The sequence below is a fragment of the Mus musculus genome, chromosome 7, assembly GCF_000001635.26.
Source record: "Mus musculus strain C57BL/6J chromosome 7, GRCm38.p6 C57BL/6J".
NCBI classification, from domain to species: Eukaryota; Metazoa; Chordata; class Mammalia; order Rodentia; family Muridae; genus Mus; species Mus musculus.
Genome location: NC_000073.6, coordinates 106,970,259 through 106,994,369, shown reverse-complemented (window position 1 = coordinate 106,994,369; position 24,111 = coordinate 106,970,259). Strand labels below are relative to the sequence as shown.

Genomic DNA, 24,111 nt, shown 5'->3' with positions numbered 1-24,111 from the left:
CTATAAACCAGTAAAGATAGCTGTACAATACTTCTTTGGTCTTGAGAGAGAGAGGCATGACAGAGAACTTCTGGCTTTCTGGCTGGTTCTGTTGCTCCTATTGATTCCTGTCAATATGGCTTAGGCCTGGCTATTTCTGTTCGATCGTGTGTCTGTTGCTGATTCATGTTTGGTGACACTTTTTGAACTGAATTACCGGTATCCTGACAATGAAGATTGGAATTTCCCCAAAGAACTAATTCTAATAGGTCTACATCCCTGTTGTCCTATTATCCATCTTTTCTCCCCTACCTTTGGATGGTGGGCTAGAAGGTGGGTCAAAGCATTTAAGAACTCTTTTTAAAGTAGGTTTTAAAAAAATTCTGAGCTTACACATATGAGAGATTTTGAAGGAAATGAATAGAATAATGAAAGCTCAGGCACACCTTTACCCAAGTTTGGAGAAATTTGAGCAGGTGTAGATCTTTGGAGCACTTGACAAGTTCACAAAAAAAATCTGTTTCTTGCTCTAGATAAATATCTTCTAAACTGTGTTCTCTTTTGAGAACAAGTATTACAGAGTATAAAAGTGTTCTGTAGCAATAATGATAGGCCTCTTTTCTTTTCAAAATATACAGATGTGCAGGCTCTGTGTTCTTTATTCTGAAAATACAAACAGAGGGAATTGTTCACTGCTCAATGATTCATATAGAGCTTACTAAGAAGACTGGTGGCAAACAGTGGAGCAGTATTCAAATAACAAAGTATGCCTGAGTACATGAGGAGAATTTATTAGCACTAACATGGGAAAGAGGTCCTATGTGATATGAACTTAAGAGCTCTTTAGTGGAGGTGTAAGTTTAATTTCTCAGGACTTCTGTATATATTGGTTGTAAAAGCATGCAGAGAGTGAAAACTCTGGATGTGTCAAACATGTATGACCTGATAGATATACTTCCTGTACCTGAAAATCCAATGATGTCTCTTTGCCTGTGACCTATTTTCTGTGGATTTTAAAGGTTCAGGAGATGCATGAATGCAAATATGAACCCACATTCAGTTAATATTCCCATGCTTACTAGTTATTCTTTTAGTTATGTGGGTCATAGTCCTGAATATCAGAGTCTTGAGTTTTGCAAGTGTTCTGTCTCCTACCTGGAACACATAGTTAACTAAGGTGCTATTAATATAGCAAAGCTGACCTTTGCCTCTAGATTCTCCAAGCATCCCTCAGTCCCTACCTTTATAGAGTCTTGGCTGGGATACCATGCCCTCTACCTTAAACTTCCAGCCTAGGGGCTGGGCTGCCATTCCCCCAGATGCTCCTCTCTATATAATCAAGTCATTTGGCTGTGCTGGTCCTTTCCACCCTCTTGGGCACTGTAGCATGAAATATTAAAAGAGCAATCCAAGCTATGTCAGCAGTGAACTGGTGGACAGGCCAGCTTGTTCTCATTTCATGATACTCTCTGACCTGGAGCTCCGAAATCTCTCCACCTGACTTGCTAAGTTCCCATGGTGAGTCGATGCTACTCCAGCCTCATGCTTCCAAATTCCCATGGATTTTTTTGGGTGCACTTCTTGTAAACCCATGCTTTGCTGCCATACCTTTCTGTCTGGAACCCAGTTGAGTTGCCACATGAAGAAAAACAACATAAAAAAACTTAGTTTAGAATCATGGTAACACAATCATTGGGTGCAGCAACTATCATCCTAATTTGTAAATCATTCTACATTATAAATCCTCCAGTACTATGTCCAATTTTCTGAGGAACCGCCAGACTGATTTCCAGAGTGGTTGTACAAGCTTGCAATCCCACCAACAATGGAGGAGTGTTCCCCTTTCTCCACATCCTCGCCAGCATCTGCTGTCACCTGAAGTTTTGATCTTAGCCATTCTGACTGGAGTGAAGTGGAATCTCAGTGTTGTTTTGATTTGCATTTCCCTGATGATTAAGGATGTTGAACATTTTTTCAGGTGCTTCTCAGCCATTCGGTATTCCTCAGGTGAGAATTCTTTGTTCAGCTCTGAGCCCCATTTTTTAATGGGGTTATTTGATTTTCTGGAGTCCACCTTCTTGAGTTCTTTATATATATTGGATATTAGTCCCCTATCCGATTTGGGATAGGTAAAGATCTTTTCCCAATCTGTTGGTGGCCTTTTTGTCTTATTGACGGTGTCTTTTGCTTTGCAGAAGCTTTGCAATTTTATGAGGTCCCATTTATCGATTCTTGATCTTACAGCACAAGCCATTGCTGTTCTATTCAGGAATTTTTCCCCTGTACCCATGTCTTCGAGGCTTTTCCCTACTTTCTCCTCTATAAGTTTCAGTGTCTCTGGTTTTATGTGAAGCATAGTACTACCGGAGGATCCAGCAATACCTCTCCTGGGCATATATCCAGAAGATGTCCCAACCGGTAAAAAGGACAACAGAGGAATGGATACAGAAAATGTGGTACATTTACACAATGGAATACTACTCAGCTATTAAAAAAATGAATTTATGAAATTCCTAGGCAAATGGATGGACCTGGACGGCATCATCCTGAGTGAGGTAACCCAATCACAAAGGAACTCACACAATATGTACTCACTGATAAGTGGATATTAGCCCAGAAACTTAGGATACCCAAGATATAAGATACAACTTGCTAAACGCATGAAATTCAAGAAGAAGGAAGACCAAAGTGTGGACACTTTACCCCTTCCTAGAAATGGGAACAAAACACCCATGGAAGGAGTTACAGAGACAAAATTTGGAGCTGTGACAAAAATATGGGCCATCTAGTGATTGCCATATGCAGGGATCCATCCCATAATCAGCTTCCAAATGCTGACACCATTGCATACACTAGCAAGATTTTGCTGAAAGGACCCAGATATAGCTCTCTCTTGTGAGACTATGCCGGGGCCTAGCAAACACAGAAGTGGATGATCACAGTCAGCTATTGGATGGGTCACATGGCCCCCAATGCAGGAGCTAGAGATATTACCCAAGGAGCTAAAGGGAACTGCAACCCTATAGTTGGAACAACAATATGAACTAACCAGTACACCGGAGCTCTTGTCTCTAGCTGCATATTCATCAAAAAATGGCCTAGTCGGCCATCACTGCAAAGAGAGGCCCATTGGACTTGCCAACTTTAGATGCCCCAGTACAGGGGAACGCCAGGGCCAAAAAGGGGGAGTGGGTGGGTAGGGGATTGGGGGGGGGGTGGATATTGGGGACCTTTGGGATAGCATTGAAAATGTAAACGAGGAAAATACCTAATAAAAAAATTAAAAAAAAAATCCTCCAGTAGTGGATCCCAATGGACCTGCCACCTGAACCGGGGGCCTCCGCTACCTACATTTTGGCCTCCAAGCTGTCTCTAGTCCCAAAGCCAAGTCCCTCTGCTCTTCTGCAGTTCCTCTCTCTGACCTGAAAGTCCCACCTACTTGCCCCAGTGATTGGTTCCTTGAAATCTTCTTTAGGGTAAGTTTCACTTGAAATCACCTGAGTACATGATTCACTCCTCATCCCAGGCAGCCCTTCCTGGGGAAGCTGAATCAGCATCAAAACACAAACAGCTTCAGGACTATCCACAACTGGGCACTGCATTGATTTTTTTTCCCCTTTCTCTCCTCTTCCCTCCTGTCTCTCCTCACAAGGCCTGTTTTAGGGACATCTTCATTCTGGATTCTCCCAGATGTCTCTGCCTTTGGCTATGTTCTCCCTTATATCTACAATAAACCTTCCACTACATCTAGGAACACTCATCTCCTCCTCTTTCTTTCTTTCTTTCTTTCTTTCTTTCTTTCTTTCTTTCTTTCTTTCTTTCTTTCTTTCTTTCTTCCTTCCTTCCTTTCTTTCTTTCTTTCTTTCTTTCTTTCTTTCTTTCTTTCTTTTCCACAAGATTGTAAATTAGTAGTAAGAAATATCCATGTCTGAAAGGGGAATACACTGGGAAGCTAATGGTAGTGAGATACTTGTCTTAATTCTTGTGTATTTCTTATGTGGAAACACGAATTGTGAATTATCAAATGAAGAGTGGGAAAGGCTTAAGTAAGAGATGGAAGAATACAACCCTGAGGGCATAAGAGGTACTTGGGGTGAAAAATTAGTTGTGTATGCCTGGAGCAAACACATTCAGTGTCATAAACCATGAAACTGGATAAATAGGGTTAGAATCACAAAGTACTTCCTATGTCTAGTATTTTAATGTGAATCAAAGTAGGAGTCCTTAACAAATGTTTTAATAGTTCCCTCATCTGAAAATGTCCTTGGACTCCATTTATTCTGAAGAAACCACTCTAGCTAGGTACAATATGACATACAAGGGGCCACAGATATATTACACTTTTGAAACTTTCAGACCCTATGCTTTTGTCTCTGTTTTCTATAGAAACCAATACCCAATTAAATAGAGAATTAGAACCAAAAAAGTGAAAGACATACTGGGCCTCCGTTCACCGAAAAAATACTGTGAATGAGATAAGTACTAACATTCAAGCCACTGGCAGTGAGGACAGTAAGAGCTGGGTAAAGATGAAATTTGATATTAGGAGATAATTTATTTTAAAAAGTCTTTGAAGCGATACCTATTTCACACTTTAAGAGGAAACACTAGCAGAGGTTATTTCACGAGTCTTCTTTATAGGAAGTCAGAATTGCTACCTCGTTTTGATCATTTTTGCTAATGCTCCATCCATCAGTATTTGTAGCAATTCAGCCATTTTGAATATGAGCATCACTACAGTCAGTGAGTTCATTCTAGTGGGCTTTTTCACAGCTCTTTGGCCTCAGAGCACCTAATGTTCTTCCTTGTGGTTTATCTTGCCTATCGAAGAATCTTATCATTTTCACTGTTGGGGGGCGTGGTCACTGGATTGTTTCATAAATCCAAGTACTATTTTTGGTAGTTTTATTTTTTTCCTTTCCTGGAGGTCTCATATATTTTTGTTACAGTCTCTAAAATACTAGATAAACTTCTCCTACAGGAATGGTACATCTTCACAAGTTGCATGACTTATTTTTACCCTTTTAAAAACCTCATTTGCATGCAGAGTATGTGCTCCTAGCAGCTATGGCCTATGATTTTTATGTGGCCAACTGCTACCCTCTCCAATATCGAGTCTTCATGACAAGTTATTGTGTGCAGTTGATGGCTTTCACTTATGTGGCTGGCTCCGTGATTATCATGATCAAAATCTTTCATTTCACATGTCATTTCTGTGGCTCCAGTGTGATGAACCACCTTTTCTGTGATATCTAACCAGCCCTCAAACTGGTATGCAAAGATGTCTGCTGCTGAGTTATTTGACTTTTCTCTGGCTATTATAATTTTTGACTTCTGTTGTGAGCTGTCCAGCGGCTCACATGGACGGGGTGCACCTGAGTGGCAGGCTGGCACTGAAAGAAAGGGAAACTAGGCGAACAAGAGAGAAATGGAGCCAAGACAATATTCTGATCAAGGCTCAAATGTTTAATGGTGACTGCGCTTATAAAGGGGGGAGGGGAGGCCTGTTCCCACCAATTCATTCTTGGAGCCCAGCTGCAGATGACCACGTGCAGAATAGGGTGTAGTCTCTGGAATAGCTAGGTGGCCTCTCAGCAGGTAGCAGTGACAGTGGCTGAACAATAGAGTGATCTAGGGAGGCTCCACCCTAGATAATCTCCTTATTGGCAGCAAGGTTGAGGTCTAGTTCAGCCAACTTCAGGCTGGATGGAGGTCACAGACTTCTCTGTCATCACCACTGTGTTATGTCTACATAGCGTCTGGCGTTCTGTGTATATTCTCCACTAAGGGATGAATACCTTTTCTTCCTGTGTCTCCCATCTCACTGTGGACCTAATTTATTATACAGCCATGATTTTAATATAAGACTGACATAGAGCTATTGCTACTTTTAATTCCAACAAACTGATCTCAGCTGTGTTTGCAGTCCTCACACTCATGCTGAATTCCTTCATCTATTGCCCAAGGAATCAGGAAGTCAAGGATGCTATCAAGACACTAGAAGGTGGCCTGTGCTTCCTGGTCAGGTTATCACCCTGCTTTAAGAAGACATTATTCTTCCACAATATATCATGACAGTGACTGTGGACCTGTTCTTCACAGATATAAATTCTTTTTTTTTTTTTTTTCTGAGACAGGGATTCTCTGTGTAGCTCTGGCTGTCCTGGAACTCACTCTGTAGACCAGGCTGGCCTTGAACTCAGAAATCCGCTTGCCTCTGCCTGAAATCACAGTAGAAAAGCACAGAAAACAAAAACCTAAGCTCAAAATAGAAGCCAGACACTATGTATTACTATAACTGGAAACAATTAGTTTTTGTATAGACATGTCAGTAACTTACAAATGATATATTGGTTCAATATATTGAATATTTCTTACAGATTTATTGCATATAATTATATGCTTAGCATTTATTTCGTATATGAAAAGTGTTAAAGTAAAACTAATATTCCCAGAAAATATCTACTTGTTCCTTGCAAATTTGAATAAAATTCTAAGATCCTTAAATTAATGATCCTGTTTGTAATTTTATGTTGTTTACATGTTGAAACTTTAAGGATGAATCTTATGTTGTTATTAATACTATTTTTTAGAATTTCACATTTGTGGTCCAATAGTTTTTAATATATGCTACAATTTCATATTGAAGAGAGTCAGGAATCAAATTTCAAGTCTATCTGGATGAAAGTATCTAAGTTTGTAACTTATTTTTAGTTATGAAAATATTAATTTATTCATTAAAATATTTATAGGATAAAAATATCAATAAATTATGACTAAAACAGCAAAAAATATTGGTTAAAAGTAAAGTACCAGTTTGGTTTCTTGTCTTTTTAAATTTTAGATTTATTTATTTTATTTTGCATATGTAGGTAGTTTGCCTGTATGTATGTATGTGTAACATATATATGCCCAATGCCTGTGAAGTTCAGAAGAGGACATTAGTTCTTCTAGATCTAAAGTTTGGATAGTTATGAATTATCATGTGAGTGCTTGGTACTGAACACAGGTTCTATTCAAGAGCCAAAGATGAGCAATCTATCCAACTCTGGATCCTTGGTTTTTTTGACAAGTTTTAATGCTACTGAAACTTGATTTTAAAGGGAACTGAAACTTAATGATGGGTGTATGAGAGCTCTCTCTCTCTCTCTCTCTCTCTCTCTCTCTCTCCATTTTGAAGTTTTCTATAAACTTAAAATAATTTCAAAATTAAAATGTGTGTGTGTGTATTTTTAAATGTACTGAGTATATTAGTCTAGGCTAGCCATCATGATCTTTTGGCTTTTGTTTTTGACTAAGTGATTTATTTACTTTATATTTTGATTGCAGCTTCCCCTCCCTCCATTTCTCCCAGTCTCTCCCTCTCACCTCACCCCATTCACCTGTCCTCTCCTCCTCCAAAAGGGGAGGCCTCCCATGGATATCAACCAGGCTTGACGTATCAGGTTGAGTAAGACTGTGCATCTCCCTGTATTGAGGCTATACAAGGCAACCCAGTTTAGAGAAAGGGATCTAAAGGCAGGAAATATAGTCAGAGACAGCCCCAGCTCCCACTTTACAGATCCCACGTGAAGACCCAGCTGCACAACTATTACATACATAGAGGGAGCCTATGTCTGTCCCATATATGCTTTCTGGTTGGCAGTTCAGTCCCTATGAGCCCCTATAGGCCCAGGTTAGTTGACTCTGTAGGTTTTCTTATGGAATCCTTGACCTCTCTAACTCCTTCAATCCTTCCTTTTCCTTTTCTACAGGATTCCCCATGCTCCACTTAATGTTTAGCCATGGGTCCCTGCATCAGTTCCACCACTTTCTGGGTGAAGCCTAGACTATTGTTTACAAGTATAGCAGAATTTCATTAATAGTGTCAGGTGTGGGCTCCCTTCCATGGCATGGGTCTCAAGTTGGATGGACTAGTTATTTGTTGAATCTTCCTTCATTCTGCCCCAAATTTTACCCATGCACATCTTGTATGCAGGACAAATTGTAGTTCTAAGGTTTTGAGCCTGGGTTGGTGTCCCAATCCCTCCATTGGAAGTCCTGCCTCGTTACAGGAGATGGCCTGTTCAGTCTCCATATCCCCTATTGCTAGGAGTTTTAGCCAGGGTTACCCTTATAGATTTCTGGATGTTTCCATTTTCCTAGGTTTCTAGCTTGTTTCAGAGATGTCCTCTCCCCCAATCCAGTTGTCTTTCCCAGTATTCTTTCTCTCTAGTCTCCCCTGCCTCCTTCCTCCTGTTCCTCTATCATCACCATCTCCCCACCTAGTTCCCTCCTTATGTCACTCTTGCTGTCTAATCTATATCCCTCTCTCAGTGAGAGTCAAGTATCTTCCCTTGGGCCCTCCTTGTTACTTAGCTTCTTTGTGTCTGTGGTTTGTAGCATGATTATCATGTACTTTATGACTAATGTCTACTTATAAGTGAAAACATACCATGTTTGTCTTTCTGAGTCTGGATTACCTCACTCAAGTTGACATTTTCTAGTTCTATCTATTTGTCTGTACATTTCATGATATTGTTTTTAATGCCTGAGTATTACTGTGTTGTATAAATGAACCATATTTTTTAAAAATCCATTCTTCAGTTGAGGGTCATCTAAGTTGTTTCCAGTTTCTGTCTATTACAAATAAAACTGTTATGACCATAATTGAGCAACTGTCCTTGTGGTATGGAGGAACTTCTTTTGAGAATATGCTCAGGAGTGGTGTAGCTGTGTCTTGTGGTGTATCTATTTACAATTTACTGAGAAATCACCAAATTGAGTTCCAAAGTAATTGTACAAGTTTTCACTCCCCCAGCAATGAAGGACCATTCCACCTGTTTTGCATCCTCACCAGCATGACCTGTCACTTGAGGTTTTTGTCTTAGCTATTGTGGTGAGTGTAAAATGGAATCTCAGAGTCATTCTGATTTGCATTTCCCTGATGACTGAGAATGTGGAACATTTCTTTAAGTGCTTCTCAGCCATTAAGAGATACCTTTGTTGCTTCTTGCATCTCGGCTGCCTCGTGGTCAGGAAGTCCTGGCGGGAGACTAGTGCCTAGTATTTGCAGTGCCTGAAAACTTTCTTAAGGAGCAGTTGTTTTGCTGGCCTCCTAGGACATTCAGGAGCTGGTCCTGTCATCTTCCAGGTATTCATATGCTCAGCTAAATGTGCGTAACTTTAAATCAACACTAAGGGCACCGGATGGTTAAGGTCAAGGAAATACTCACAAAGGATCCAGATTGAAAGCATCATCAGGCTATGGTTGTTACAAGGGCAATTTATACATAAAGCAAATGTCAGCAGTAGCCCTTCCGCTCCACTCGAGCCCCGAGGTACCTTGCCAGCGGAGTTGCCTGACACCCGCAAGGGCCCACACAGGATTCCCCACGGGATCCTAAGACCCCTGGTGAGTGGAACACAGCGCCTGCCCCAATCCAATCCCGCGGAATCTGAGACTGCGGTACATAGGGAAGCAGGCTACCCGGGCCTGACCTGGGGCACAAGCCCCTTCCGCTCCACTCGAGCCCCGGGCTACCTTGCCAGCGGAGTCGTCCGTCACCCGCAAGGGCCCACACAGGATTCCCCACGGGATCCTAAGACCTTTAGTGAGTGGAACACAACTTCTGCCAGGAGTCTGGTTCGAACACCAAATATCTGGGTACCTTCCCTGCAAGAAGAGAGCTTGCCTGCAGAGAATACTCTGCCCACTGAAACTAAGGAGAGTGCTACCCTCCAGGTCTGCTTATAGAGGCTAACAGAGTCACCTGAAGAACAAGCTCTTAACAGTGACAACTAAAACAGCTAGCTTTAGAGATTACCAGATGGCGAAAGGCAAACATAAGAATCCTACTAACAGAAATCAAGACCACTCACCATCATCAGAACGCAGCACTCCCACCCCACCTAGTCCTGGGCACCCCAACACAACCGAAAATCTAGACACAGATTTAAAAACATTTCTCATGATGATGATAGAGGACATCAAGAAGGACTTTCATAAGTCACTTAAAGAATTACAGGAGAGCACTGCTAAAGAGTTACAGGCCCTTAAAGAAAAGCAGGAAAACACAGCCAAACAGGTAGAAGTCATTAAAGAAAAACAGGAAAACACATCCAAACAGGTAATGGAAATGAACAAAACCATACTAGAACTAAAAAGGGAAGTAGACACAATAAAGAAAACCCAAAGCGAGGCAACGCTGGAGATAGAAACCCTAGGAAAGAGATCTGGAACCATAGATGCGAGCATCAGCAACAGAATACAAGAAATGGAAGAGAGAATCTCAGGTGCAGAATATTCCATAGAGAACATCGACACAACAGTCAAAAAAAATACAAAATGCAAAAGGATCCTAACTCAAAACATCCAGGAAATCCAGGACACAATGAGAAGCCCAAACCTACGGATAATAGGAATTGATGAGAATGAAGATTTTCAACTTAAAGGGCCAGCCAATATCTTCAACAAAATAATAGAAGAAAACTTCCCAAACATAAAGAAAGAGATGCCCATGATCATACAAGAAGCCTACAGAACTCCAAATAAACTGGACCAGAAAAGAAATTCCTCCCGACACATAATAATCAGAACAACAAATGCACTAAATAAAGATAGAATATTAAAAGCTGTAAGGGAGAAAGGTCAAGTAACATATAAAGGAAGGCCTATCAGAATTACACCAGACTTTTCACCAGAGACTATGAAAGCCAGAAGAGCCTGGACAGATGTTATACAGACACTAAGAGAACACAAATGCCAGCCCAGGCTAATATACCCGGCCAAACTCTCAATTACCATAGATGGAGAAACCAAAGTATTCCACGACAAAACCAAATTCACACAATATCTTTCCACGAATCCAGCCCTTCAAAGGATAATAACAGAAAAGAAGCAATACAAGGACGGAAATCACGCCCTAGAACAAGCAAGAAAGTAATCCCTCAACAAACCAAAAAGAAGACAGCCACAAGAACAGAATGCCAACTCTAACAACAAAAATAAAAGGAAGCAACAATTACTTTTCCTTAATATCTCTTAATATCAATGGACTCAATTCCCCAATAAAAAGACATAGACTAACAGACTGGCTACACAAATAGGACCCAACATTCTGCTGCTTACAGGAAACTCATCTCAGGGAAAAAGACAGACACTACCTCAGAGTGAAAGGCTGGAAAACAATTTTCCAAGCAAATGGACTGAAGAAACAAGCTGGAGTAGCCATTTTAATATGGGATAAAATCGACTTCCAACCCAAAGTTATCAAAAAAGACAAGGAGGGACACTTCATACTCATCAAAGGTAAAATCCTCCAAGAGGAACTCTCAATTCTGAATATCTATGCACCAAATGCAAGGGCAGCCACATTCATTAAAGACACTTTAGTAAAGCTCAAAGCACACATTGCACCTCACACAATAATAGTGGGAGACTTCAACACACCACTTTCATCAATGGACAGATCGTGGAAACAGAAACTAAACAGGGACACAGTGAAACTAACAGAAGTTATGAAACAAATGGACCTGACAGATATCTACAGAACATTTTATCCTAAAACAAAAGGATATACCTTCTTCTCAGCACCTCACGGGACCTTCTCCAAAATTGACCATATAATTGGTCACAAAACAGGCCTCAACAGATACAAAAATATTGAAATTGTCCCATGTATCCTATCAGACCACCATGGCCTAAGACTGATCTTCAATAACAACATAAATAATGGAAAGCCAACATTCACGTGGAAACTGAACAACACTCTTCTCAATGATACCTTGGTCAAGGAAGGAATAAAGAAAGAAATTAAAGAATTTTTAGAGTTTAATGAAAATGAAGCCACAACGTACCCAAACCTATGGGACACAATGAAAGCATTCCTAAGAGGGAAACTTATAGCTCTGAGTGCCTCCAAGAAGAAACGGGAGACAGCACATACTAGCAGCTTGACAACACATCTAAAAGCTCTAGAAAAAAAGGAAGCAAATTCACCCAAGAGGAGTAGACGACAGGAAATAATCAAACTCAGGGGTGAAATCAACCAAGTGGAAACAAGAAGAACTATTCAAAGAATTAACCAAACGAGGTTTGGTTCTTTGAGAAAATCAACAAGATAGATAAACCCTTAGCTAGACTCACTAAAGGGCACAGGGACAAAATCCCAATTAACAAAATCAGAAATGAAAAGGGAGACACAACAACAGATCCTTAAGAAATCCAAAACACCATCAGATCCTTCTACAAAAGGCTATACTCAACAAAAGTGGAAAACCTGGACGAAATGGACAAATTTCTGGACAGATACCAGGTACCAAAGTTGAATCAGGATCAAGTTGACCATCTAAACAGTCCCATATCACCTAAAGAAATAGAAGCAGTTATTAATAGTCTCCCAGCCAAAAAAAGCCCAGGACCAGACGGGTTTAGTGCAGAGTTCTATCAGACCTTCAAAGAAGATCTAATTCCAGTTCTGCACAAACTATTTCACAAAACAGAAGTAGAAGGTACTCTACCCAACTCATTTTATGAAGCCACTATTACTCTGATACCTAAACCACAGAAAGATCCAACAAAGATAGAGAACTTCAGACCAATTTCTCTTATGAATATCGATGCAAAAATCCTCAATAAAATTCTTGCTAACCGAATCCAAGAACACATTAAAGCAATCATCCATCCTGATCAAGTAGGTTTTATTCCAGGGATGCAGGGATGGTTTAATATACGAAAATCCATCAATGTAATCCATTATATAAACAAACTCAAAGACAAAAACCACATGATCATCTCGTTAGATGCAGAAAAAGCATTTGACAAGATCCAACACCCATTCATGATAAAAGTTTTGGAAAGATCAGGAATTCAAGGCCCATACCTAAACATGATAAAAGCAATCTACGGCAAACCAGTAGCCAACATCAAAGTAAATGGAGAGAAGCTGGAAGCAATCCCACTAAAATCAGGGACTAGACAAGGCTGCCCACTTTCTACCTACCTTTTCAACATAGTACTTGAAGTATTAGCCAGAGCAATTCGACAACAAAAGGAGATCAAGGGGATACAAATTGGAAAAGAGGAAGTCAAAATATCACTTTTTGCAGATGATATGATAGTACATATAAGTGACCCTAAAAATTCCAACAGAGAACTCCTAAACCTGATAAACAGCTTCGGTGAAGTAGCTGGATATAAAATTAACTCAAACAAGTCAATGGCCTTTCTCTATACAAAGAATAAACAGGCTGAGAAAGAAATTAGGGAAACAACACCCTTCTCAATAGTCACAAATAATATAAAATATCTTGGCGTGACTCTAACTAAGGAAGTGAAAGATCTGTATGATAAAAACTTCAAATCTCTGAAGAAATTAAAGAAGATCTCAGAAGATGGCAAGATCTCCCATGCTCATGGATTGGCAGGATCAACATTGTAAAAATGGCTATCTTGCCAAAAGCAATCTACAGATTCAATGCAATCCCCATCAAAATTCCAACTCAATTCTTCAACGAATTAGAAGGAGCAATTTGCAAATTCATCTGGAATAACAAAAAAACTAGGATAGCAAAAAGTCTTCTCAAGGATAAAAGAACTTCTGGTGGAATCACCATGCCTGAACTAAAGCTTTACTACAGAGCAATTGTGATAAAAACTGCATGGTACTGGTATAGAGACAGACAAGTAGACCAATGGAATAGAATTGAAGACCCAGAAATGAACCCACACACCTATGGTCACTTGATCTTCGACAAGGGAGCTAAAACCATCCAGTGGAAGAAAGACTGCATTTTCAACAATTGGTGCTGGCACAACTGGTTGTTATCGTGTAGAAGAATGTGAATCGATTCATACTTATCTCCTTGTACTAAGGTCAAATCTAAGTGGATCAAGGAACTTCACATAAAACCAGAGACACTGAAACTTATAGAGGAGAAAGTGGGGAAAAGCCTTGAAGATATGGACACAGGGGAAAAATTTCTGAACAGAACAGCAATGGCTTGTGCTGTAAGATCGAGAATTGACAAATGGGACCTAATGAAACTCCAAAGTTTCTGCAAGGCAAAAGACACTGTCAATAAGACAAAAAGACCACCAACAGATTGGGAAAGGATCTTTACCTATCCTAAATCAGATAGGGGACTAATATCCAACATATATAAAGAACTCAAGAAGGTGGACTTCAGAAAATCAAATAACCCCATTAAAAAATGGGGCTCAGAACTGAACAAAGAATTCTTACCTGAGAAATACCGAATGGCAGAGAAGCACCTGAAAAAATGTTCAACCTCCTTAATCATCAGGGAAATGCAAATCAAAACAACCCTGAGATTCCACCTCACACCAGTCAGAATGGCTAAGATGAAAAATTCAGGTGATAGCAGATGCTGGCGTGGATGTGGAGAAAGAGGAACACTCCTCCATTGTTGGTGGGATTGCAGGCTTGTACAACCACTCTGGAAATCAGTCTGGTGGTTCCTCAGAAAATTGGACATAGTACTACCGGAGGATCCAGCAATACCTCTCCTGGGCATATATCCGGAAGATGCCCCAACTGGTAAGAAGAACACATGCTCCACTATGTTCATAGCAGCCTTATTTATAATAGCCAGAAGCTGGAAAGAACCCAGATGCCCCTCAACAGAGGAATGGATACAGAAAATGTGGTACATCTACACAATGGAGTACTACTCAGCTATTAAAAAGAATGAATTTATGAAATTCCTAGCCAAATGGATGGACCTGGAGGGCATCATCCTGAGTGAGGTAACACATTCACAAAGGAACTCACACAATATGTACTCACTGATAAGTGGATATTAGCCCCAAACCTAGGATACCCAAGATATAAGATACAATTTGCTAAACACATGAAACTCAAGAAGAATGAAGACCGAAGTGTGGACACTATGCCCCTCCTTAGAATTGGGATCAAAACACCCATGGAAGGAGTTACAGAGACAAAGTTTGGAGCTGAGACAAAAGGATGGACCATGTAGAGACTGCCATATCCAGGGATCCACCCCATAATCAGCATCCAAACGCTGATACCATTGCATATACTAGCAAGATTTTATCGAAAGGACCCAGATGTAGCTGTCTCTTGTGAGACTATGCCGGGGCCTAGCAAACACAGAAGTGGATGCTCACAGTCAGCTAATGGATGGATCACAGTGCTCCCAATGGTGGAGCTAGAGAAAGTACCCAAGGAGCTAAAGGGATCTGCAACCCTATAGGTGGAACAACATTATGAACTAACCAGTACCCCGGAGCTCTTGACTCTAGCTGCATATGTATGAAAAGATGGCCTAGTCGGCCATCACTGGAAAGAGAGTCCCATTGGACACACAAACTTTATATGCCCCAGTACAGGGGAATGCCAGGGCCAAAAGTGGGAGTGGGTGGGTAGGGGAGTGGGGGTGGGTGGGTATGGGGAACTTTTGGTATAGCATTGGAAATGTAAATGAGCTAAATACCTAATAAAAAATGGAAAAAAAAAGAGATACCTTTGTTAACAATTCTCCGTTTAAATCTCTGCCCTATTTTTAAACTGGGTTATTTGGTTTGTTGTTATCTACTTTTTTGAGTTCTTTATATATTTTGGATGTCAGCCCTCTATCAGATGTAGGGTTAATGAAGATCTTTTCACATTCAGTAGGTTGCTGTTTTGTCCTATTGGCAGTGTCCTTTGCTTTACAGATGCTTTTTAGTCTTTGAGGTCCTGTTTATTAATTGTTAACTTTAGTGCTTGCACTATTGACATTCTGTTAAAAAAGTTGTCTTCTGTGCCAATGAGTTTAAGGCTATTTCCCACTCTTCTATTAGATTTAGTGTGCTCAGTTTTGGTTTTTGTTTTTGTTTTTTTGTTTTTGTTTTTTTTTTTGTTTTTTTTGTTTGTTTTTTTCGAGACAGGGTTTCTTTTTATAGCTCTGGTTATCCTGGAGCTCACTTTGTAGACCAGGCTGGCCTCGAACTCAGAAATCCACCTGCCTCTGCCTCCTGAGTGCTGGGATTAAAGGCGTGCGCCACCACGCCCGGCTTGTGTGCTCAGTTTTATGTTGAGGTCTTTGATTTACTTGGACTTGAGTTTTGTCCAGGGTGATAGACATGGATCAATTTGCATTCTTCTACTTCCAGATGTCATTGAAGAAGTATCATTTGTTGAATGTGCTTTCTTTTTCCCATTGTATAGTTTTGGTTTCTTTGTCCAAAATCAAGTGTCCATAGGTATATGGATTTACTTCTGGGATTTCAGTTTAATTCCATTGATAAACCTGTCTGTTTTTATGCTAATACCATGTACTTACTACTATTGCTCTATAGTACAGGTTGAAGTCAGGGATAGTGATAACCCCAGAAGTTCTTTTATTTTACAGGACTGCTTTAGATATCATGGCATTTTTTGTTTTCCATATGAAGTTGAGTATTGTTAAAGGTCTTTGAAGAATTAGGTTGAGAATTTGATGGGAATTGTGTTAAATCTGTAGATAGCTTTTGGTAGGATGGCCATTTGTACTATGTTAACCCTACTGATCTATGAGGATGAAAGATTTTTCTATCTTCTGATATCTTCTTCAATTTCTTTCATCAAAGATTTCATGTTTTTGTCATACAGGTCTTTCACTTGCTTGGCTAGAGTCATACCAAGATATTTTATATTATTCTTGGCTATTTTGATGGGTATTGTTTTTCATATTTCTTTCTCAGCCATTTATCATTTGTATAAAGAAGAAAAGATAGGACAGGCTCACTCACCACCAAATTTTTACTAATCTAACACAGATTCTCAGGGATTTGTTCAAAGCATGTCTATGTTTCTCATTTCTCCAGGCACCTTCCACTGTTCTCATCAGTTTTCTTTGACTACTGGAGTGCATTTGCTGGGCCTTCATTTTTATAAAACTTCTAGCACTGGATTTTAGATTTCGGATTACTCTAGTAGGCAGAATTCATAGCAGAGATTGACAGCTCATTAGGCTATGGCTGCCTTACAGACTGAAGGAGTTGACAGTTACTCCTGAATATGAAGAATGTACATTATAAAGATCCATTCAGTGACTGAATGTGTTCTAGAATTTGAGGCAATAGGCATGAAGGGCCTGTATTCACCTTTGAGGCTAAATTATTCTGTCACTTCTTGTGTATTCTAGTTATCTCATAGTCTTTCCTGTGTTACTGTTCAAACTAAAACATTTCTCAATTCACTGACCAAACTGTGGTCAAGCTTCACATCCCATCACAGTCAAGAGTTAATATTTTTGTACATTTAGCACAAAAACATATAGAGATGTTTCTCTGTTCTTTTGAATTTAGTTCTTGAGTAATTGTAGTTCACTCTTCTTCCAGCTTCATTGAGGTGTGGTTGACTAGTAAAAACTATTTATTTAAGGTGTAGACCATGATTTAGCATATGCATATATTGAGAAATGATGATTCAAATCAAGATAATTAGCATATTCATCACTTCACATATTACCTTTTTCTGTGTGTCTCACAGCGAATTTCACTATACACTAAGTTATTATAAACTGCAATCATCATGTTATACATTTATCCTCAGAAGTTACACATCTTAGAACTGAAAAAAAATCCATCCTTGGACTAATATTTCCCTTTTTTTCCTGAGATCCTCAGTACTGGAAATCACCATTCTTTTTTTTTTTTCTGTTAGTAAATGCAAATTTTATAGTTGGCACATGTAGATAAGATCAGACACTATTTATACCAGCAATTCTGGTTTATCTCACTAAGTGGAACTCTGGCTAATCTACATTGCTGTGAGTAATAGAATATTCTTACTTTTAAAGAGTACATCAGTAGTTAGGAGCACTTATTGCTCTATGGAGGATCAAGATTCAGTTCACAGTGTTATGCCTCCTTCATGAGCCCCAAAAGACCACCAAAGAGCTGACTTCTATGCAATTGCACTAGAGTCCTTTTTATTCAAGTTTAAGCTTTGGCTCACTCTCCTCAGACACAGAAGGCATGGAGGGTGAAGCAGCCTTGAACCCTCAGCAGAACAAGATTTTATAGGAATCTATTTGGCAAGCAAGCAAGGAGGTTTCTAGCCTGGTAAGCATGTAACTGAATGACTATTATAATAGGACATATAGGTGCTCTGAAGCAAAACCATGAACACTCACTAGCAGTCTGAAAGTACATCTATAACAATGAGACTAATCTTGATTGGCTGTTTCTATGATGTAGCTAGTGAGTAACTCTGGGCTAAGGACAAGCCATGGGATCCTTTCTGGTTCTTGAGTACAGCTTGGGTTCAGCTGTAGCCAAATTCTCAGGCTCTTTTTCTTTTAAGATGGAGGTCAGTCCTAAGATGGGGTAGGTTTGACCTTTCACCAGCACCCACTTGGCAGCTTACAATCCTTGGAAATTCTAGTTGTAAGGGATCCAGTGCCCTCTTCAGGCCTTCATGGGTTCCAGGTTTGCATGTGGTGTGCATATATACGCATACACAAAGTCAAAATATTCCTATACATAAATGATAAATACTTCTAATGAAGGGAGTAAATAATGTTCTATTGCATGGATAAACCATAACTCCTTCATAAATTTGTTCATTGCTGCTTACCTTCACTGATACTTTCTTTAAAGTAATTTTTAGTTTTTATTTCATTTATATCAGTTCTAGCATTTTAAATTTACCTTTTCCCTACTGTTTTAAATTCAGGCTATTCTATTTTCTCTCATTTCTTGATACACAGTGCAAATTTTTGTGTTTTTTTTTATCTATTTCACATTCATAAATATAAGCAAATATGGGTGTATTTTAAACAGAACTTGATAGGTAGATAGAGTTTCAGTTTCTCAGGTTCTTTGCAGAGCAAATCAAGTTTACCTACACTCAGGACAGAGTAATCTAGGTAGGTCCTTGGGGAGAGGACATGATAGAAAAAATATCAACAAGCTGAATATATTATCCTGACTCTTCTTGTCTTTGTATCTTGAAGTTGCTATAGCTGCTGTGTAGACTGAGGACATCTCTGGTTCTCTCAGGACTGTAAGATTCCACAGACCAGCTCGCTTTCTCACAATCTCTGGAGGTGTCTGAAGAAGTTTCCATCTCAGTGTAAAGATACATAGACAATGGTTACTGGTTGATGATACCAAATTAAGTAGATTCATCCAAAAAGAGATTCCTAGGAAGATGAGAAGAGACTCAACAGCTACAGGTTGTAGTCTTTAACCAAAGAAAAAGGTAATTGGGAGATACAAAATGTATAATGAAGAGTCAAAACCTCTTCACCTAAGTTGGGACAATTGTGACAAATGTGCACCTTGTAGCTGTAGTGGCACAAATATATATATATATGTATATATATATACATATATATATGTATATATATACATATATATACATATATATATACATATATATGTATTTTTAATTATATCTATCTATCTATCTATCTATCTATCTATGTTATATATATAATTCTAGAGGAGGTCAGTAGTGTTGGTGTCCTTGAGAATAAGAATATTCAGGACTGTAAAAGAGTCAGAAGTAGAATGAAAGTGCATTCATCCATAAGGTACCACAAGAGAACAGAGCTTAGTGTCTTTGTTTCTAAACAGGGATCATAGATGAAATGATTCTGTATTCCTAAAGGCATTACACTAGAGCATATGAAAAAGAATTTGATGTACTGGTATAATAAAATTCATTAAAAATAAATTAGGAAAAGTCATGAATGATTTTTAATTTAGAGTTTATTCATGGATGCTATAATTCAATTTTCTAACAAATTCTGATTATTTTGTCCTTTTGACTTTAAGAGGAAAATTAAGCAAAAGCAAGAGAAGAAATAACTCTAGGTGTCTATGAGTACACAAGAGTAAAACATGCATATGTTTATGACTGCGTAAGAATCTATGGGTCTAATGTAACTCAATGATAGTACCTACTAACACGTGTATGAATTGAGTCTATGTTAAAAGTCTCCTATGCACTGTTTTATTCAATACTTATATCTCCGGTGGAGTTGATATGCGCTTTTATGACTTTTCATTTTGTAGAAGAGGAAATTGAAGGGTATACTTGTTTAGTGATGCAGAACACAACTAGTAGGTATTTTAAAACAAACCTTTCCCTGACTATAAAGTCCATGCTTTTAAATTTTATGTAGCAGTGAGTAGGAGGAATAGTGTGTGACTCATGGCAGAAGTGTAGATTGTTATATGTGAGATGAGTTTACATCAGACGTTCTCAGTGAATTTTCTTTATCTTAATGCAGATCCCTGTTGAACCAGTGTGCTCCAGCTACCTGCTTTCTTTGATTCCTGCATGCCTGGGTTACAGACAGGTCACTATGCACACCTTCCACTTACATGGCTGTTGGGGATCTGAACTCAGGTCTCCATGCTTGATGACAAGTGCTACAGCCACTGAAACATCATCACAGCCTCCTGATATAGTTTCTGTAGAAGTGCCCTAAGTACTGAAAACTAACATCTTAAAAATAGTTATTGTCATATACAATTTTCCATAGACTTCAGTTGAAGACAATGTTGTGTGTCAAAGTACTATAGCTAAGATATTCCCTCAAAACTAAATTTTTGGAGGATTTTCTGATTGAATGATAATCTCCATCATTTTAGTTCAAGAATGAATAAATGTTTGCTCAGTAATTCCCTAGTTAAACAGAAATAGAATCAACTTGGAGGGGCAAATGAGTCTATCTTCTCTAATAAATGATTTCAACCACTGTTTATAGATAATAGTATTATGGTAGATTTTATTTTATTTTTTTTTACAAACAATATTCCTTTATTCTGATCTCTTCAAACATTTCTCTAAAATAGTGAACACTCACAAATTAAGCCATCAAAAGAAGGCTCCTTCTGATTATTTTCAAATGTTATTGAATGACAAAGCTTTTTATACTATATGGCTGCAGAATCAGAGTTTTTGAGTCAGCCACCCTTAACATACTAGAGACATGAGTCTGCTAGAACTTTTTTGGAGTCAATAGCATAACCTTCCAAATATAATAAATGTTCCAGCTTATATGAAATGAACTGCAATTTACTAGGAAACACATATGTGACCTTGTTCTTCACATTGCTGATAGTATTTAAAGAGTGAAAAATATAGGCAGGGACAGCTTAGATTTTATTATTTTCCATTTTGAGAATTTCATACATGAGAACTTTATGTGTATAATTACCATACCTCATTACTCCCATCCACAAAACCTGATGAATCCATTTAGTGTGGCATGTAATTACGAGTGTTTAGGGCTGACCACTTGGGATTTGATAACTTATCAATAGGCTCATACATGGAGAAAATAGTTTCCATCTCTCAGCATCCATTGATGTCCTCACACCTTTATGTAGGAACGGGGTCTTGTGAAATTTTCCTCACCCATATTGGCACATTAACTGGTCTTGTTTAGGAAGCCACATTAATTGAAATTTCATGGGTATAAGTTTCCAGTGACTTCTGGAAGACGCTAGCAGCTGATGACTTCACCATCTGGCTTTTGCTGTCTTTCTTTCCCCATCTGTGATGTCTTCTGTGACTTAGGTTTAGAGGTTGCACTGCAGATGTATGAATTACAGTTGAGTACTACACAGTCACTTACTTGCTGCACTTTGAACAATTGTGGATCTCTGTAATAGTTTCTGCCTACTGAGAAAGAAACTTCTCTGATGAGAACTATACTTACTGGGCCAGGCTGGTTTATAAACTATATGATCCTAGTCAAACTTAAAAGTATGGGGAACTCAAAGGCAGGCATGATTCTGGTGACCTCACCATGGTGGGCTGGTGTATGGGCAGTGGCAAAAGTGAACTTGTGATTCTGGAAAGCTTTTATAAAAACAATTCCATATTTCCATTGCTTTTATAAAAAGCAATTTCCATATTTATAAATATGGAAATTGTTTTTATCACATTATATAACTTATTAATATAAATTATATTGTGAATCTTATTCACAAGAAGAGTGAATTACTAACTCTTTTTATTTTTTGGTCTGATGCCATAGACATTGCCCTTATTTGTGGTGCCACAGAAGATTACAATATCTCCCAGTGCCTTTGGTCATGCTGGATATGAACATTACTCTGGTCAGTGAGTTTATCCTGGTGGGCTTCCCTACAGCCCCTTGGCTACAGATCCTCCTATTCTTCATTTTTCTTGTAGTCTATATGTTGATTATAGCAGAAAATCTTGTAATTATATTCACTGTCTGGTCCACTGGCTCCCTCCATAAGCCCATGTACTATTTCTTAAGTAGTATGTCCTTTTTAGAGATCTGGTATGTCTCTGTCACAGTCCCCAAGATGCTAGATGGATTCCTCCTGCAGAGACGGCACATCTCCTTCACAGGCTGTATGACTCAGCTCTACTTCTTTATCTCACTTGCCTGCACAGAGTGTGTGCTCCTGGCAGCTATGGCCTATGACCGCTATGTGGCCATCTGCCACCCTCTTCGATATCCAGTCATCATGACCACAGTTTACTGCATGCAGCTAATGGCCCTTTCCTATTTTAGTGGTTTCATGGTCTCTGTTGTCAAAGTCTATTTCATTTCACATGTTGCTTTCTGTGGCTCCAATGTCATGAACCACTTCTTCTGTGATATCTCACCAATCCTCAAATTGGCATGCAAAGATATGTCCACAGCTGAGCTAGTAGACTTTGCTTTGGCTATTGTTATTCTTGTCTTCCCTCTTATCACCACTGTCCTCTCCTACGTCTACATAGTGTCTACCATTCTGCGTATACCCTCCACCCAGGGAAGAAAGAAGGCCTTCTCTACCTGTGCCTCCCATCTCACTGTGGTCATAATTTATTACACAGCCATGATTTTCATGTACGTCCGACCCAGGGCTATTGCATCTTTTAATTCCAATAAACTCATTTCAGCTGTATATGCTGTCCTCACACCCATGCTTAATCCCTTCATCTACTGCCTAAGGAACCGGGAAGTCAAGGATGCAATCAAGAAGACTCTGGGAGGTGGCCAGTGCTTCCTGCTTTGTTGATCCCTTTGCCCTGAGAAAAAGACATTGCCCATCTAATTTATGAGAATTACTGTGATCATTTTACTAATAGTTTCAATTCACAAACTTGGATTTGTAAAGAAATCATAGTATAGGTAAAAACAATAAATAAATAAAATAATAATAAACAACTAAATAGTGGATGAAAGGACTTAATCTTTATCACTTGAATCAATAAGCAGTTATTAACAACTCTGAATAGTTATAGCATCCTGAAATGATGTAGTACTAGTAGACATATATCATTTAGAAACTATTCTTAGTATTTCGCTCAAAATAAACTATTTGATTCTATCATCACTTTATGGTCAGCTGGCTGACATTGTGAATTGAGAAAATGAAATATGATGAAGTTAAATAAATTGTCCATGGTTGAAGCTAAATTACCATCAAAGCCTTTGTCTGAGCCCAGGAGATCTAGCTTAAAAATGCATTCTATCAGGTTCTCTCTGCATCTCTGATCTGTGATAACAACTCTGGAGAATATTAGCCATCAAACTAATTTCTCGTAGGGAAAACACAATCTAGTGATCAGTATACACAGAGAGATGTGATGATAACTGATAACAGTGCTTTTTTTTTTTTTGTAGTGTTCTTGATGATGAGCACCAGTGGCTAAAATAATAATATTTAGAATTTTATTTTCTATGCTCATCTCTGTTTTTCAAATATTACAACTCATTTCTATCTGTACAGGTGAACTAAATTGTTTCATATTTAAAAGTTATATTCCTCAAATTTCTATCAAATGAAGAGTAGTTATTGATTCAATGATACAGGAGCAAGTTGAGCTGACTATTCAGCCTTGCCTGTGACACCTTCTCATCATACATGACAGATTCTCAGCTGTCAGCTTGTGTTTGACTCTCTGCCATAGAACAAGCCCCTTTAGAGCTCAAAGCAACTCCTTCATTTTTACAATGCTTGCCATGGTTGTCTGGGTTGTTTTCTCTTATCAGAGTAAACATACTTTAGTTTAAGTTTGTGGAAGAACTTTCTAAATATATTGCTCCAAGTGCTTCTAATTTAATCACTGACTTTCACTATATTTTAGTACAAAATGTATATTAAATTACTCCATTGGGTATGCAGTAAGTGGGAAAATACTGGCAGAATGGATG

The 24,111-nt window shown here is 38.8% G+C and overlaps 1 protein-coding gene and 1 pseudogene across 1 annotated transcript; both read left to right on the top strand.

Moving 5' to 3' along the window:
• Olfr712-ps1 (olfactory receptor 712, pseudogene 1) lies at positions 4,704 to 6,054 on the top strand (annotated as a pseudogene).
• Positions 18,919 to 23,002, top strand: Olfr711 (olfactory receptor 711). Its single transcript, NM_147035.2, has 3 exons — positions 18,919 to 19,175; positions 20,212 to 20,280; positions 21,970 to 23,002. The coding sequence occupies exon 3, from the start codon at positions 22,028 to 22,030 to the stop codon at positions 22,970 to 22,972; it is 945 nt and encodes a 314-aa protein (NP_667246.2). The 5' UTR covers positions 18,919 to 19,175; positions 20,212 to 20,280; positions 21,970 to 22,027; the 3' UTR covers positions 22,973 to 23,002.
• Positions 23,003 to 24,111: the final 1,109 nt, after the last annotated feature.